The sequence below is a fragment of the Rattus norvegicus genome, chromosome 2 (genome assembly GCF_036323735.1).
Source record: "Rattus norvegicus strain BN/NHsdMcwi chromosome 2, GRCr8, whole genome shotgun sequence".
NCBI lineage: Eukaryota > Metazoa > Chordata > Mammalia > Rodentia > Muridae > Rattus > Rattus norvegicus.
The window spans coordinates 193,965,222-193,983,360 of NC_086020.1; the positions used below are offsets into that span (position 1 = coordinate 193,965,222).

General features: G+C 41.5%; 1 protein-coding gene and 1 long non-coding RNA gene across 21 annotated transcripts in view; one reads left to right on the forward strand and one right to left on the reverse strand.

Moving 5' to 3' along the window:
• Hipk1 (homeodomain interacting protein kinase 1) overlaps positions 1-18,139 on the reverse strand; it is a 50,987-nt gene that overhangs the window by 27,961 nt on the left and 4,887 nt on the right. For 17 of the 20 annotated variants that reach the window (XR_010063633.1, XR_005500331.2, XM_063282287.1 and 14 more), the window contains exons 2-3: positions 8,866-9,943; positions 1,357-1,480 (exon numbers count right to left, since the gene is read on the reverse strand). Coding sequence is in view for 18 of the 20 variants with exons in the window: in XM_063282287.1 (XP_063138357.1) it covers positions 1,357-1,480; positions 8,866-9,943 (1,202 nt within the window). In the remaining 2 variants the exon portion in view is untranslated. Of the gene's footprint in view, positions 1-1,356; positions 1,481-3,585; positions 3,739-8,865; positions 9,944-11,867; positions 12,234-12,502; positions 12,989-18,139 lie in introns of those variants that run through there. The other 3 variants (XM_039102789.1, XM_063282282.1, XM_039102795.2) reach the window with 3 other exon arrangements.
• Positions 3,914-18,126, forward strand: LOC108350077 (uncharacterized). The gene is made up of 4 exons (XR_001836847.3): positions 3,914-4,007; positions 5,950-6,103; positions 10,255-10,334; positions 17,979-18,126. It is a non-coding gene; the product is annotated as an uncharacterized LOC108350077 (long non-coding RNA).

Sequence of the window (18,139 nt, forward strand, 5' to 3'; positions counted from 1 at the left end):
GAGGCCAGAGGCTAAGGCGTTCGAGGCTGGTCTCCACAACACAGTACGTTCAAAAGCTATTTTCTAGCTCAGATGGCTCTCAGAAAGCCTGTGTCAGAAGCGAGCTAACCTGCAGCGCAGCCGGACCTAACATGTAATAAAGTAACGAGAGTTTTGAGTGAGCCAAAGTTTACCAACCTCCCGGTGAGCCTTACTTTGCTTTCATCTCTGACCTAATAAAACAGAATTGACTAAATCAGAGCTAATCAGCACAGAGCTGGCAGAATGCCAATCACACGAAATAGAAAATAAAATGCTCGTTTATTACAGAGGTAAAACATAACGAATGGTAGAGAGAAAAAAAATGTTTTTGTTTTATTTTGCTTTCAAGACAGGGTTTCTCTGTATAGACCTGGGTATTCTGGAACTCACTCTGTAGACCAGGCTAGCCTAGAACTCAGAGATCCACCTGCCTCTGCCTCTGCCTCACAAGTGCTGGGACAGGCACCACTGCCTGTCCAAAAAAAAAAAAAGTTTTTAATCATCAGTAACAAGTAGACTCCTGTTCCTCTATCTAAAAACTTTGCTAGCACACTCCTTTCTCTAGAATCTACTGCACTAGTAACTACAGTTGACCGACCCTTCAACAATACAAGGGTTAAGGCACCAATGTTTCATCCTGTATTACAGTCAAAATCTTGCAGACACCTCCCCCAAGCCAATGTTGGTTATCAAATTTAGCTCTCATATGCTAGTTAGATGAGTGTACTGTCACTGAAGCTTTATCTCCCCCATTTTGGATCCCCAAACTTAAATGTCAATAGCCTAGTGTTAGGTAGAAACCTTACCAAAACTTAAACAGGTGATTAATTACCAGCATGCAGAATTTTAAGCGGATGCTCACAGGCCTTTGTGTTCAGTCTACCAACACCAAGAGGTGGCTGCCAGGCGGCTATAATAGCACAGTGCACACCGAGTTAGGGTTTAGCTTGAGTTTCTGTTTAAGAATGGCACAGGCCTTTAATGCTATCATCAACCTAGTCTACAGAGTCAGAGTGAGTCTTAGGGCTGTGCAGAGAGACCAGGTCTCCAAACAAAGGGTGGCATCTCAGGTGGTCGAGTGTACATTTTTGGAAAGCTTTGACTTTTAAAACTAGATTTGTAAAGGGAATGATGAAATTATAATCTCAAAACTAAAAAGTATTTTTTAAAGAATGTTTGTATGTACTTTTGGTAGGTAATAATACAGTAGACAATCTGTCAACATCTATTTGATGCGCTTAGGACACCCTTAATTTTTCAATGTCCCCGTGCTGTGTGGTCTGCGCAGTCTGAATGTGTGTTGCCTTCCATGTGCACACAAGTAAGCAGGCTTACCTGATCGTATTCTGAAGCACCAGGATAAAGAGGCCAGCCCAGGAACAGCTCAGCTATTACACAGCCCAGCGACCACATGTCAATAGCCTCACAGAATGGCAACCCAAGGATAATTTCAGGAGCTCTAGCAAAACACAAAGATGCAGGATAAAACAACAAGCATTACTTGAGGAAATGAACTATGATGACTAAATTCTGCTGTAGTGTCAGCAACAGGCATATTTGTTTAAGGGAACTAAAAACCAACCATCAGTACACAACTATGCGGCCAACACTCTGGGGCCTGGTGTGTTTCAGAATCCACAAGTTTTGAACTGCAGAAAGATAATATAAAGCATAATCTACATATCCTATAATCCCACTGGAGTTCATGACAGTTCCACATAACTGAACACATTAATATCTGTTTTTAATTAGAATTCTAAATAAAAGATCCTAATTTTTTTCTCTGAATACCTTGTTGCCTTACTATATCTTCATAACAAAAATGATCTCTGAAAAGATGATGCTTGCAGCAGACTCAGAAGCCATCCTAAGAAAGTTTGAAGCTAAGCTCATCATTTTAGCTGTCACCATTTAACTTCCACTCTGTGCCTTGGGTTCCTGATAGACAATACAGACAGTAGCATTCAAGGTCACTACAAAGTTTAAGTAAATTAATAAAGTCTTGGGCAAGGGTTTGGCCCATAATAAGCATATGTAAATGTTAGGTATAAAATAACTATTATTAGAGTACCATTATTTTGAGTCTTGAAACTGTACTTTTAGGAATTTCATTTTCATTAATGCTTCAAGTACAGTAACCTATAAACTAAAAGCTCTCTATAGGCAAACACACTTGAAATAAAGTTATTGCTCCCACTGATAGAGCAGGAAACTGCACAAGCACAGTTAGTAATTGATAAAGGTGACTCAGAAATCTCACTCCAGGGGCTGGGGATTTAGCTCAGTGGTAGAGCGCTTACCTAGGAAGCGCAAGGCCCTGGGTTCGGTCCCCAGCTCCGAAAAAAAGAACCAAAAAAAAAAAAAAAAAAGAAATCTCACTCCAGAATTAAATAGACCATGCTAACTTTCAATAAATAAAAATTATCTATATTTGCATCCTCATAAATGTATCTGGAATGGTGGCATGAACATAGGTCACATACCCGAGGTCTATGCCCAGAGTCCACAACGGAGGAGGAGCAAAACAACCTCCACAAGTTGTCCCTGACCTCCATAGACATGTTTCCCCCAGGTACAAATTTAAAAAACTAACAAATAAAACCACTGAAATCTCAACTCCCACTGGGCAGTGGTGGTACACACCTTTAATCTCAATTAATGAGGAGGCAGAGGCCGATGGATCTCTGTGAGTTCAAGGCCAGCCTGGTCTACAGATCAAGTTCTAAGGATAGCTAGGGCTACACAGGGAAGCCCTTGGAAAAACAAACAAAACAGCCAAAGTAAACAGTAAAAGATCCACTGATTACTAGTGTGGCTGGGTTTTGGTTGAATACTGTTTTAGTATTTTGAAACAGTCTTGCTACGTAGCCACACTCATTCTATGGCCCAGGCTGACCTTGAATTTGGGATTCTCCTTGGTGTCCCAAGTGCTAGGACTACAGCATGCATCCCCATGACTTGCCTAGAGTATTTTCCCAAAAGGCATCCTCTACAAGCACTTAAATATCAACATCTTTAGGAAACAGGTAGATTGGGAGACTCCAGAGATTCTAAGCCATTTTCTGATCCTTACTTTGAAATAGTAGAAAATCTAGGCCTTTCAAACTCATTCTGCTAGCCAGCTAGAGTAGAACAGCTAAAATCAGCTTCTGTAGCATTTGATATGAACTTTTTGTTCACCAAAAACAAACAAACAAACCAAAAAGACAAACAACGAACCAACTCTCATAGCAATCCCCTACTGGGCGCGCTTGTGCGGTCCTGTAATTCCAGCAGGAGGGTCACTGCAAGTGTGAGGCCCCCCTGGTCTACAGGTAGCTCTGAGACCTGTCTATAAAAAAAAAAAACAAAAACAAACAAACAAAGGAGAAAAGTGGTGTGTGATGTTGCAAGTAACTGCAGCCATTTACGACTGATGGAATTTCACAATTCAATTAAATTCCAACCATTATACTATGTTTTTATGATCACACAAGCCTGAAAGGAACATTAATAAAGCCAAAAATGAGAGTACCCAGAAAAAATATAAAAGCTTTTCTAAAACTGAAAAGAAAAAAGTCTTACTTTCAGTGTGCAGCAACATTAATTTCCAAGTTCATGACAGCACCAGAAATAGCTGGCAGGGCAAATGGACATGGCAGGGCAAATGGACATGGCTTGGCGCCAAAACAAAACTGGGCTGAGAACATTCTGAAGCACAGACTGAGCAGCGGGAGGTTTTAAGTCCCCCATCTCTTAAGAAGGCAGTTTGAAAAAGTAGATCAGGAGGGAATGGCCAAAACACACAGCTTAACAGTAATTCCAGCTTTTCAAACAACAAAACACAGGAAGATTAGGTGGAATCTGGAATCATCCAGTCTCCAGGTTCTGGTTGGTTCTGGAATGACAAAAGCAGCTAAGGATTCTGAGACCTCACAAAGACAGCAACACTTCCCGTACACAAAGGCAAGGACTAAAGAAAACCTCTGGACTTAGCTAATGAAAAGGTATACAGATAAAAGAGGACTGGGGAGGGGTGAGGAAGGCAAGCAGGCAGGCAAAGAAATAAGAAAAGGGAGAAAAAAAAAGAAAGCTTCAGTGGGTGTTTTCATCACTTGGACCTGAAAATAAAAATGCTCACCTTAACTACTAGGACGTGAGAAGGGAGCATTTCTAACAAGCACAAGGCCCTTGATTTGATGCTTACCACTAGGAAAACCCTCTATGGACATGAAGGTCCTGGTTCTACTCGCTCATAAGGTGGGCGAGCCAAGCACTCAGCTGAGGTCCCAGCACTTAGGAAACAGAAGCAGGAGGGGTGAGTTTAAGGCCAGCCCAGCTACATCCGAAATTGTCTCGAAAATAAAGTTAAATTAAAAAAGAGTTAATTTCTCATCTGTTTCGGGTCTAAAATTGTAATAAACATAAGGCAAGAAAAGACTACTCAAGGGTAGGAGAAAGCTAGAGGTGCGACCAACAAGATGGTGTTTATTTCAATAGGAAAATACCATCAATTGTCCTGTGACCCCTAGAGCAATGGTTCTCAACCTGTGGGTCATCACCACCTTGGGATCTCATATCAGATCTTACATATATGATATTTTCATTACAATTCATAATAGTAGCAAATTACAGTTATGAAGTAGCAGGAAAATTAATTTTACGGTTGGGGTCACCACAGTGTGAGTAAATGTACTAAAGGGTCAGAGCATTAGGAAGGCTGAGAACTTAGGGGTACAACCCCATGCTTACAGTACTAACACGGGAGCAAGAGCCAAGTGGCAGAACCAGCCGCCCTGCAGTTCATCTCACTTTCAACTTCTTTCTACTGAAAAGCTCCTCCAAGGTCAGAAAGCTCCAGTTCATTGGCATCCAGAGCAAGCTGAGCACAAATCATTCTCTGGCTGTTTTCACGAACACTCAGTTTCTTTCTTCCCATCTGAGGCACCAAACCTACTTATTTACCAGATTAGAGTTGTTACATAAAGTCCGACTTTCTGCATCTGTGGCTTAAATTGAAACTGTAGTTTCACTGTTGCAGGAAATTAGATTGTTTGTATAGGATAAATTAAGCTATACTTTTCTCTTCTAGGCAGCGTCTGCCCATAAATAACAAAGTGATCTGAGCTTGAAATAAATGCTAGCTAGCTTGTTTAAAAGAGAAAAGCACTGGGACTGTTAAGTGTGGCGAATTTTGGTCCCTAAAACGCAAGCCCCAAAGACAGGAGCTCTGCTTGGAGCAGTCAGTGTACATTCAGTAACTAGAGAAACATTTCTAGAGCTTGGATCATTTCGCCATGCCTCTGGCTAACGGTATAGCCGAGCATACTTCATCAGGACAACGCAGCCTAAACTTAAAAGTAGCGTAGGAAGGTTGGATTTGAAGGCAGCCCACCCCAAAGGGTTACACAGAGATTTGCAAAAGACAAGAATATAAGGTGTTAGTGAACTCTGACAACAAAGACATGAGGACACTTAAGCCCACTGAGGAGAAGCAGGTGCGAGCGAGGGCTGCCTGCACAGCCACTCTTCCACCTGCCTCAGCCTTGGTATCCACATGACTGTGAGACAGCAGAGCATGCAGGTAAATCCAAGCCCAGTCACACATGCTGAGCTGCATGCAGTGACGGTGTGGGAACAGAATCAACTTTTAAGAAGTAAACTTACTTCCTCTTGAAAGTATTCTTACAGCCAACAGTCAAATTTGTAAGACGCTTTGAAGAACACTTTAAAACTTAGGAAACATTTTTTTTTTGATAAAATCAAAGCCCAAATTAAAAGAATACGGAAAAAGGCCCAAAGACTAGCAACCTAAAACTGAAAATTAGTCACATGGATTGCCAGTTAGAGAAAGTTGTGCAGGATAATCTGTCCCACAAATCATTGAGTCTTTATGTAAAAATCCTGCCAAAAAATAACTTGCATCTCCTTTTGCTCTGCCGTTTTCAGTTTTAAAGCTGCTCGGTTGTCTCTGAGAGGACAGACAGCTACTGAACACCTGCACACACAAAGAAAACACTCAGCTGACAAGCTCCTGCCACAGCCGGTCCCTCTCACCTCCCCAGTCAAGAGAGTGGGGCAGCACCAGCCCTTCAACACACCAGTAAGCGTATGGTGCACTTGTACTATATGGGGGAGGGGTACTCAGAGTGGATCAGAAGCAAATGTAGTTGGAGCCTAAATATCCCAAGCCATAAATAAACTGAAGTGAAATTTTCAAAATTAGCCTAGGTGGCCAAGAGCAGCATGAAACCAGAAACCACAGGTCCTCCAAGTTCCTTTCAAGTAAAACAGGTCATAGTTTTATAAAACTATGAAGATTTTTTGAAGTGAGAATGTATTAAAAGACTATCATTAAAATACCAGTACTACCCCAGGAAATTTGCAATGTCAATGTTATTATTATAAAATTCTGATGTTTTTTGAAGAAAAAAATAGAAAAATCTATCCTATAGACAGTCATAGAAAATAAAGGACTCAAAAAAAACTCTTAAATATATGGTCAAAGGTACCAAGACCATTCAATGAGGGAACAAACAAGTTTTAGAGCAAAGGTCATTGTGTGAAGTAAACAATCACATGGAAAAGAATTAAATTCGGCCTCAACTTAAACAATAAAAGTTGAACAAGGTGCAGTAGCCCATGCCTGCAATCCAAGCACTCAGAAGGCTAAGGCAAGAGAAGTGCTGAGTTCAAAGCCAGCCTGAGCTACTGAGTGCCAGGCCAACCAGAGTTATATAGCAAAACCTTGTTTCAAAATTAAATAGCTAGATGCAGTCGCTAAAAGTCCAAGACTTGTAGAAGCAAACAGAGTTAAACTACATGATGGTGGATTTGTAACAATGACACCTGACGAATAAACAACAGAAAAAAAGCAGACGAACCAGACTTTACCAAGATTCAGAACACCTGTGTATTACACACTAGCCACGGGTTCAAAATTATAAAAGGGGACAAAATATCTCAAAATCACATCTATTAATGTCTAACGATTTATTTAATTTCTAAAATTTAACAAAACCAACTGAAATTTGGTCAAAGAAATTAAATGAATCTCTCCAAACAAAGTATAAGGTAGCAATAAAGACACGAAAAACTGTCAGTATCACTAATTAGGAAAATGTAAATCAAAACGACCTGAGACACCGCTTATACTCAAAAGAGAACTACTTTAAAATACATAGAAAATAACAAGTGTTGGAGGAAACATAGAGAAACTGGGACTCTCATGTGCTGCTGGTAGGAATGGAAAAGTCTAGTAGATTTTCAAAGCTACTACAATTCCCCAGTCTAGCAAACCTAGCCCACACTCCACAGGACTGAAAACAAGAATACAGGGACAGCAGCAATGCTCACAGCAGCATCATTCGCAAAGACCAAAGGTGCTAACAGCCCAAGTGCCTATCAACGATGGATAAACAAAATGTGGTAAATACACAATGAAACATTACCTAAGAAGGAATGGCATCCTGATAAGTGCTACAGAATAGATTAATCTCAAAATCCTAAGGTCTAGGGATGGGGCTGGCGAGACAGCTCAGTGGTTGGGAGCACTGGCTGCTTTTCCAGAGGCTGCATCTACATGGCAGCTCACAACCATCTGTAACTCCAGGGTCAGAGGACTGGATTTTGCCTCTCTGGGCACCAGATACACGCTTGGTACACAGACACATATACTGACAAAACACCCATAAACATAAAATAAAAATGAAAACAACAGGGGTTGGGGATTTAGCTCAGTGGTAGAGCGCTTGCCTAGGAAGCGCAAGGCCCTGGGTTCGGTCCCCAACTCCGAAAAAAAGAACAAAAAAAAAAAAAAAACAACAACAACAAAAAACAAAAAACAAAAAAACAAACAGATAGTAAATCTACTAATCCAAACATCAGGCAGATCTGAGTTCAAGTCCAGTCTGGTCTGTATAGAACCAGGCTAGACAAGGCTACAGTGAGGCCTTGTCTCCAAAAAAGACATCTCCCTCAAAGGAAGAAAAGAAAGCCTTTTGTGTTAACTACTTACTCAGCCTCACACAGGCAGGGCAAGCCCTGTATCTCTGAACTACATACCCCAACACACACTCTTTTCTTGATAGCCAACTATACGATCAATATTCAATTTATACATTAAATTAAATATCAGATTCTTTAAGAATAACTAAATAAAATAAAGATCTGAAAAATGAGAATATATTTTAAAGCCTTGGTTATAGTACACGCAAAACTGTGAATACAACATCTAAGTACTGTTACAAGAATTTTAATATAATAAAAGGACCTTGTATTAGAAATATTAATCTAGAAATAAAAATCTCTAATGTACTTAGGTCAAGCTATTCTAGGATAACTAAAGTTTAAAATCTTAGAGAATGTTCAAACAGAAGACCGCAGCAGTCATCTAATACAATGTTTGCTATCAAAAAAAAAAAAACCCAAAAAACAAAAAATAAAAAAAATAAAAAAAAAAAAAAAACAGAAAACTGCTTCTAAGGTTAAACCTTAAAGATATTCCCAAAACCTTTTACATGCAAAGGTATGAGCTGAGGAAAAGCAAGAGCATCTGTGGAGACTGATCATCTCTGTACAGTCCTTCAAGTGGGGAAAGTTGGGTGTAAAGGTTGTCAAGAATGAACCAGATACTAGCACAATTCAGCCAGTAACCTTCAGAATTAATCTGAATTATTTGTTAGTACTAAATAGTTCCAGTAAGAAAGCGCATTACTTATAGGAACTCCACATATACATGTAAGTGGAAACAAATCCTGCTGCCATCTTGGAGTCCAGAAAGAGATGGACTCCTGGGTAGAACAGTTACAGTTCTATGCTCTGCATGTTAAACACAAGGACACATCTCCAGTATTTTGTACTTGCCTGTAGTAGCGTGATTGCAGGTAGGTTGAACATACGGCTTTGGAAACATGACTCGCAGAACCAAAGTCAATGACCTTCACTCGGTAGGGTTGGCGAACTGGATCAACCAGCATGATGTTCTCAGGTTTGAGGTCAGCATGAATCAGACCAAGACTCTTCAGCTTCATCAGGGCTGTGGCCACCTGCTGCAAGATTGGTCTTATGTACTTGAGTGGCAGTGGGCTAAACTTGTTCTGCTTTAGAAAATCATACAAATTCTGCTCCAACATCTCAAACACAAGGCAGGTATGATTCTTGTGCTGAAAACACTCATAAGATCGGACAAAATTATACTCATCAGCATTCTCACTGCTTAGGCGAGAAAGGATGCTCACTTCGATCTGTCCTTGTCTGGCATAGGAGGGGTGGTTCTTCAAGATCTTAATGGCCACAATTTCCTTGGTGCTCCGCTTCCAGCACTTTGCCACCTGTCCAAATGTCCCTCGGCCTAGGAACTCCAAGACTTCATAACTATTGGTCATAGAGCACAGGATCTCATGCTGGACCAGCTGGTAATCCCCTTCTCCGCTAGAACTGCTACTCTTCGTGGTCACAGTGGTGGTCGTGGCAGCAGCACCCACCACAGTTCTGTTTTGCAGCATGAGAGGGGGATGTTCTTCTATGATCTGCACGCTACCGTTGCTGTCGACTTCCTCACTTTTTCTTTTCAATCCACATTTTTGATATGGCTCAAGCAAAGAAACGTTGCTCCTGTGAGTCAGGGTCTGGCTGCTTTGGAAGGTTGCCGTGGCGGCACTGCCTGAGCTGTCAGCAGCTGTTACCACAATATGCTCCACTGCAGGAGCCTGGAGGAGGAGGCCCTGGTCGTAAGCAGGAATATTGAAATTTGCTACCTGGTGAGAGGAGCTGGCTTGCCCTTGTGTAGCTGGGAGGGTTTTGCTGTGGGTATAATATTTGTCGTTGCTGCTCTGTCCTGAAACATCCCAGCCAGAGGGCTCTATTTTCAGTTTCTTCGCACTGCAGAAGGCACTCGACGACACTGATGGAGGGGAAAACACCTGCAGCTGTGATGCCATACCTACGTGGAAAGAAAGGAAGAATGAGACCACACGGGCTCAAGATGCAAAGCTCACCAACAGCATATGAGAACACGTGTAGCTCATATTACAGTTTTTCTCCTCTCAAAAACAAAATACCGTTCTGTTCTCCAATGCTAGGAAAGATTACTACTGACCAAAAGAAATCAAGCAGGTAATGACAAAGGTAGAGAGTTATCTTCTGAAGAAGAAAACTTTCTACAGAAAGTTACTCTTAGAACAAGATGGGATCCGGTGGTAGGATTGCTCAGTGCTTTGCTGACAAGCCCAACAACCTGAGTTTTCTTCCCAGACACCCATGGTGGAAGGAGACAGGTGACTCCCACAAGTTGTCCTATGGCCTCCACAGTCTCACCATGACATACTCATCAGGTATGTGAAATCATGCTGGACTACACAGTGAGTCAAAGAAGAGAGGGGGAGGGAGGGAAGGAAAAGGGAGAGAGGGGGGAGGGAGGGAGGGAGGGAGGGAGGGAGGGAGGGAGGGAGGGATGGAGAGGGGGGGGGAGAGCACGAGCTGTAAAGAAGATATGGGGAGAGGAAGTGAGAACGGTCCCACTGTCCTGAATATCCCACACATCCCGCCAAGTTCAGTAAGCCAAAAAGACTATTAAATGAATAAAGTCCAAACATCCAGCACAGAACACACACTCATCTGCTCTCTTCTTGTCATTAGGACCTTCAGAGACCTTGAGGCTCAACTATAAACCCCTTCCCTAGCCCTACACTTTCCCTCTTTTCAGTAAGTATAACCTAGCATGCCATTTGCCAAAAAAGAGAAAAAGAAAAAAAAAAAAAAAGAAAAAAATCTAAAAAAATTCTATCTCAAATCCAGACTCCTCTTCTAGCCTCCTTTTTCTATCTACCCTTCCCACCAAATCTACAAATCTTATCCAAATCTTATCTTATGCCCACTTGATTATAAGAATAGACACTTTAAATTCAGCATGTTCAAAATTAAATGTACAAGCCTCCACTCCACCCTCAATCTTCTATGTCACTTATGGAATACACCAAACACCCAGTCACGCAAGTCACAAACCAGGGAGCAACTGCTTCCCCATCAGTCAATCGCAACAGCTATAGCCATCTCTCAGAGTCTTGGGAGAATGCAGCTATGTAACACAGGCGCAGTGGCAGCTCCTGACACACACTCATTATGGGGACTCACTCTTCTCCCTTCCTTCACAAACTACTACTTGGCTGAACTAAGTATAGTTCAAGTCAGCCATTTTGCCACCATGCTAGTTCACAATGCAAGCTGCCTCTTGGAACTGCCTGAAACACTCAAGGGATTCTTTGCTGCTATTTGTTGCTGGGGCTGTTTTCTGTTTTGTTTGTAAGGCAGGACCTTTAGCATCCAAGCTGCCCTCAAACTTGCTCTGTATGTAGCTGCGGAGGGCGTGAGCTTTGACATCGTTGCTTTCGTGGCTTTAAGCAGCAGGCTAGATAACTGTCTTTTCCTAACTTCTTAATCTCTTCCATTTCCCCAGAAGTTTTCCATTACTTGGGCATTAAATCTAAAGATCTTCAAAACAGATTTTGTGTGCAGGCCTTTAATTTCAACTACTCAAGAGGTTAAGAGACAAGAGAATCACAAGGTGAAGGCAAGCTACAGGCTGAATTTAAGGCCAATCTGAGTAACTTAGAGAGAGACCCTGATTTATAATAAGGTTGAAAGACATTAACAGAAAAGGGTGGGTGTGGCGGTAGCTGAGGATATAGCTCAGCAGTAGAATGAGAGCTTAGCTTGTATTGCTTAACATGTACAAAGCATTGATACATGGCCTGGGTATAAAAATGTTCACCAAGAGGCTAGGAAGATGGCTTCATCAGTAGGGTGATGAGGACCTGAGTTAAGACCCCCTGCACCCACATAAAAAAGCCAGGCACAGCAATATGCACCTGTAACCCAACATGGGGAGATGGAGCCAGGCTCCTGAGGTAGCCATCCAGTCCAGCTGAAGCAGCAAACTGAGTTCAGTGAGACCCTGTCTCAAAAAAATAGATGGAGAGCAACTGAGCAAGACACATGACAGCCACCTCTAGCCTACATGCACACACCTGTACCTGCAAACACACAAATGTGCACGCAGACTTAAAACCCTCTTCAAAACCTCTCAAAATGTCCTTTCTCACCAGCATCCCCACTCTGACTGTCTCCTGCCTCAGCCTCTGGAGGGCTGAGGTTACAGGCATATGTATGCCACTATCCTCTTAGTTCCCGCAAAGCAACTCCGTGTCCTCTGTACATCAGGCTCCTAACACAAAACTCCTTCCTCCCTCCCTTCCTCCCTCCCTCCCTTCCTCCCTCCCTCCCTTCCTCCCTCCCTCCCTCCTTCTCTCTTTCTCCCCACCCCCACACCCCAACATCTCACCCACCCACAGCCACCACAGCCATCCCTCCCACTATAAATTTACTGTCACAATATAAATTCCAGAGGATAGAGTCCTTCTGTTTGCCTCTTCACTTCCATCACCCAGACCCTCCCAGAGGCTATCACTGTAATATAAACACAATATTGCTGGAAGAGACTTACTCCTGCCACCAACTTCATTACCAGCACGTCACTCATGCAAACTGTAGTATTTCCAAATGTTTGGCTTTGGTTTTTCCCCTTTACTTGTCCTCTGTTTCATTTGCATGGTTCTTAAGATATGGGTGAAGTGTCCGCCTCAGCCCGCGTGGTACAATTTTACAAGTCATAAGAAAATAAACGTACAATTGGAAAGGAAGGAAACATGACAAAGGATGTTACAGAACATCAAAAAGCACTGTGTAGGGCTGGAGCTGAGGTCTGGAATAGCGTTTGCCCAGAATGCACAGGGCCTTGGACTTGATCCCTGGCACTGCACATAGGGAAGAAGGGGGGAGGGGCAAATGTGCACTTCTTTGTGCCTGATCACAACTTAAAGCTCTCTGCAGTGGAGTCAGTCAGCTGCAAAGAAAAAATGTCTTCAACCTTCAATGTTTAAAATGGTGCAAGGATTTACTCTAAGCAAGAGGCTCCATAATTTATATGAACCTGAAGGAGAAAAAAAAAGCACAAATTAAAAGCTAAGGCCAGTGCACTTCAACTTACAAGGCCATTAATATGCAAAGCATTTTGGCCTACTTACATCACCTATATAAACCCAAATATAAAAGAAAACCTGAAACCAAGTAGTTCCTTTACTAAATTTACCTATTAAAATACATGCAAAGTATTGCATGCCATCATAAAATTGAGCCAGACATAAAAATGTAGGTAAATCATCCAATTTGTTTTCCCTACTGAAATAGAAATTTAACAATTCAACCAAAACATGGAGTACAACATTTATGCAATATAAAATTTACAGTTTACAGCAACTACAAAAGGACAGAGGTTTAGGTAGTACATACTTAAAATCCTTGAACTTGAAAAGCAGGGCAGGAGAATCAGTAGTTCAAGGCTAGCCTTGATCATTGTGAAACCAGCATAGGCTTTATGACCCTACCTAAAAGAAAAATGACAAGGCCATAAAGTCATACTGGATAGAACTCACAAAATATCCTTTTATTTATTGTTTCCGTCTTTTAAAACAGTTTCTCACAGAGTGCAGGCCAGCCTCAAACTTACAATGTACCCCAGGATGACCTTGAACTCCTGTTTCTCCTCCCTCTACCTTCTGAATGCAGGATTCACAGGCATGCACCACCACTCTTGGCCAAATTTTTTTGTAATGTTTTTTGTAATGTCTTTAATAATTATTACACCTTGGGGCTGGAGAGATGGTTAAGAGCACTGATTACTCGTCCAGAGGTCCTGAGTTTAATTCCCAGCAACCACATGGTGGCTCACAACCATCTGTAATGGTATCTGGTACCCTCTTCTGGTGTGTCAGAAGACAGCTACTGTATACATGTATATAATAAATCCTTTTAAAAACATTACATCTTTAGAATGATGTTATAACCAACTTTTGACCCTGTAACAAAATTGCAAATACTAATGACTTCGAGTTTTCACTCAACATCACCAGAAAGAGAGAGGGAAAGAGAACATGTTCTAGGACATTTTGAATATAACTTACTCAGAAAAACAAACCTAATCCATGCAAGGCAAAAACAATGCAAAACAAACAAACAAACAAACGAAAGAAAACCAAAAACAAACAAACAAAAAAACCCAACCAGAATTTCACTAGCTTTTGTCACAGGTACATATTTTTTACCACCAAGACTCCATGTAGCTGACACTCACTCAGACCTCAGTAACAAGGTGAGAAGAAAACACAGAATCAGAATGGCCTAGAAAAACCAACACTGTTATTTATACTCACTCTGAAATGAGACTTTAAACCATTTCTAGGCACAGATACTGCCCCACAAATCTGCCTTTGCAAATGAGAATCAATTCTCTTCCTTGGTAAGATTTCCCAAAAACTATGGGGCAGAATTATCAGCTGTGGATATTTTTCTGTGTAGAATGCATTGTTAAACAAACCACAAACTTCTCAATGCACATGAAGGTAGCTCCCAATAAATCAAATGCTATTTCTAACTTCCCAAAATGTATCACCTCTTGGATCTAGTAATAAACAAAGTTTCATTTCAAAATTTACTCTCCAATAACAACTGATGTGATGTAATAACAAATTTGCTCCCTGAAATAATCCCAACTAGAATTAACAGGCCAAGACTGGTTAGTGTGTGTGTTTACTACTCAAGAGAGCTGGACCGTGCTGGGATGAAAGGCTTTCAGACATGGTTATTTAAGAGCTTCTCTATTCTGTGGCATATACTCCACACTGCAATTACTATAGGTAGGTGATCCTGCCACAAGGAGTTAACAAATTATAACACTGCATGGAATGGTTTGGTACCACAGCAAAGATAATCTTTTCAAAGCTTCTGTCCTCTTTCATCAAGACAGGGTTTCTTCTGTGTTAGCCCTGATTGTCCTAAGACTCACTCTGTAGACAAAACTAGCCCCAAACTCAAAGATCCCCCTGCCTCTGCCTCCCAAGTGCTGAGATTAAAGGCATATATAACTTCCATTCCTCACCCCCACCCCACCCCCATGTACCTATAATAAATTCATGCTGCTTTTGTTCAATGTTATCTTTCCCCTCTGGCACAATTTAACAACCGATGACCTAAATAACCTAAAACCAATACTTTATTTTGAGTTCTCCCAGTCATCTGTCCTGGCTTAGTTCAGGAAGTATATATTCTCCAATATACACTTGATACACATTCGTAACATTAGACAGGTAAGAAAAAGAACATGCTTTAATGTATTTATTACTTATATTATTAGTGAGTGTATATTACAGGATATTTGATCACATTTGTGAAGACTAAGATTGTGGTGTTTACTGGAAAAACCTGTTTCTAGTCGTGGTGTGGCTCAGCCCTTAGCACAGAACTTCAATCCCTCTGGCTGTAAGATAGACAGGGCTGGGGGCTGGAGCGATGGCTCAGCGGTTAAGAGCAGCGACTGCTCTTCCAGAGGTCCTGAGTTCAATTCCCAGCAACCACATAGTGGCTCACAACCATCTGTAATGGAATCTGATGCCCTCTTCTGGTGTGTCTGAAGACAGCTACAGTGTACTTATATATAATAAATGAATAAATAAATCTTTAAAAAAAAAAAGATAGACAGGGCTTTAGTACACACCTTTAATCTCAAACAATGAAGGTCAAATTAGTGTGTAGAAGCAAGCAGAGATGTTTGAAAGTGGTGTCTAATTGAGTTGCAGAGCAGAGAAAGACTTGTCAGAATAGGATAAATCCAACTCTTACAAGAAGAAAGGAAAGGGAAGCTACTTAAGAGTGCAGTGCAGAGAGGAGGCAGGCTGTTTTACCAGGAGTTTTACAAAGACAGGCTGAACAAGCCAGACACAGGTAAAGACAAAATATGCAGAGAATGAGAAGGGGCCAGAAGATAGAACAGATTGCTAGAGTTTGAGGTCAAGCCGAGGTCAGAGGTCAAGAGAGAGACGGGCCAGATTGGATCAGTCAGCTTGGAGAGGAGTTGGAGGCAGAATAGCTAAGCTCACCAGCCAGCCAGAAGTCAGAAAGAACAAGAAAGGTGAGCTGTAAGTCTTGTGGGTGCATTCACCTACACACATAAAAGTAAATAAAAATTTATCTTGAAAATCCTTTTGCGGGGTTGGGGATTTAGCTCAGTGGTAGAGCGCTTGCCTAGGAAGCGCAAGGCCCTGGGTTCGATCCCCAGCTCCCAAAAAAAAAAAAAAAAAAAAAAGAAAATCCTTTTGCTAGAGACCTAACTACCTTTCACTGCACTTGGCTTCCTCCCGCTTGCCTGTACTACTTGCTTAAAACTTAAAACTTAAAAATTCCAAACTACCTAACAGCCTAACTGTATTCCCCAAATTATACTCTTAAGCACTTGTCAGTGCTCGCTTTTCCAACTCATTCTTCACTTCCTAGGCTGCTTTAAAAATGCACATCTGGAAAAATAATAAACATCTGTCCCACCTTAAGCCTTCATGATAAAGTCTGAAAGCGCGCTCTCTCTTTTTTTATTAGCAGACCTTCTAAGGTCTGACCTACTGTTACTTTTGTGGATTTGTTTTATCCACTCTTTTCCCAGGGCACCCTCTCTTGAGTTTCAGTGCTTGGAAGAATGTGTGGGCCTGGACTTCTCCAGCCCAAGTCACTCCATATGTAATGCGCTCGCTCTTCCCGAATGGAACTGAACTTCCCTTCTTGGCCTTTGCTTTTCCTAATGTCTACCTTCCCTAGGTCCCATGTAAATCTCAGTTGAGTGTGTTAGGGCTGGTTAATTTGTATAAAAATCTACTTTCTCCTTTATGAGGCACATGGCTAGACTATGTTGATCAGCCTTCCTCACCAGTTGAGAACAATGCATAAATAAGGCTATGAGAGATCCAAGCTTCTACCCTGAGATGACCCCCAAGTAATGGTAGAAGCTGGAGGAAGCACGGGTCTGTGGCCACGCAGCAAGAGAGCAGATTAGTAAGCTGGGATACCACTTTGACATAAAACATTCACAATTAGGCTGTTACATAAAACAAACCAGTTTTCTCCTACTAGATTATTTAGCCAGACAAAAATCTGAGAAGTCTTCACTAGGGCTAATTGATAGTAGGTGAGGTTCCTGAAAGACTCCCACAGCTCAGACTACTTTCTATAGTCCTGTTTGTTTAACTTAGTCCCTTAACCAGCATATATCGAGGACCTGGTTGCCTGTCTACTAGGAACTATTCTAGACACAAGAGACACAGCGATATTTGAGATATGCAACTAGTGATAAGGTATGAAGAAAACACAATATAATCTATAGTAGAGATGGTGGTCAAGGAAATACTCATATGGTGTTGGCATTTAAACCAAGATCTAAATGATAGCCAAGGACAGTTAGTACACAGAACACAAGAATGGAAAAAGCAGATGCAGAACCCAAAGAGGCAAGCAGGGGTAGTTTCCAGAACTTGTGGGCCTCTCTTCAGACTTAGTTATTTAAAAGCTGACTTCTGGAGATGGATGTGGAAGTCAGTCAGCTCCATGGCTCACTTGTTCCTCCTGCAGATGCCCCAGGCTCAGTTCCCAGGACTCACGTGGTGGCTCACAACCATCTGTAACTCCAGTTGTGGGGAACCTGTCACTCTTTTCTGATCTCCTCAGGTACCAGGTATACACACGGTACATATTCACATGCAAGCAAAACACTGAGATACAAATAAAACTAAGAAAGAAAACATTTTAAAAGTGACTTCCAGTCCAGTGAGATAGCTGAGCAGATTAATCCCCAGAACCACAGTAGAAGAGAGCTGTCCGCTGACATGGGTGTGTGTGTATGTGTGTGTGCATGCATGTGTGTATGTGTGTTTATGTGTGTGTATGTGTGTATGTGTATGTGTGTGTATGCGTGTGCGTGCATGTATAAAATAATCTAAAATGCAAAATCCAGCTTCTTTCTCAAGGTTAAATTCTGTAAGTATAATCTTCAATAGCAGGGCAGTGAGATATTATAGTTATTTTTCTCTTTTTCTTTTCTGCAGCACTAGTTCCCATCATAATGGATGCCATACAGTATGTGCCAACTACTTCCTAATATGACTGACTATAAAGAGATCACTCTACTGCTCCATACATAAATGTAAGGGAATCTCAGTCTATAATAAAATATTACTGTTCTTAACATAGTAACACAGAAGCAAAA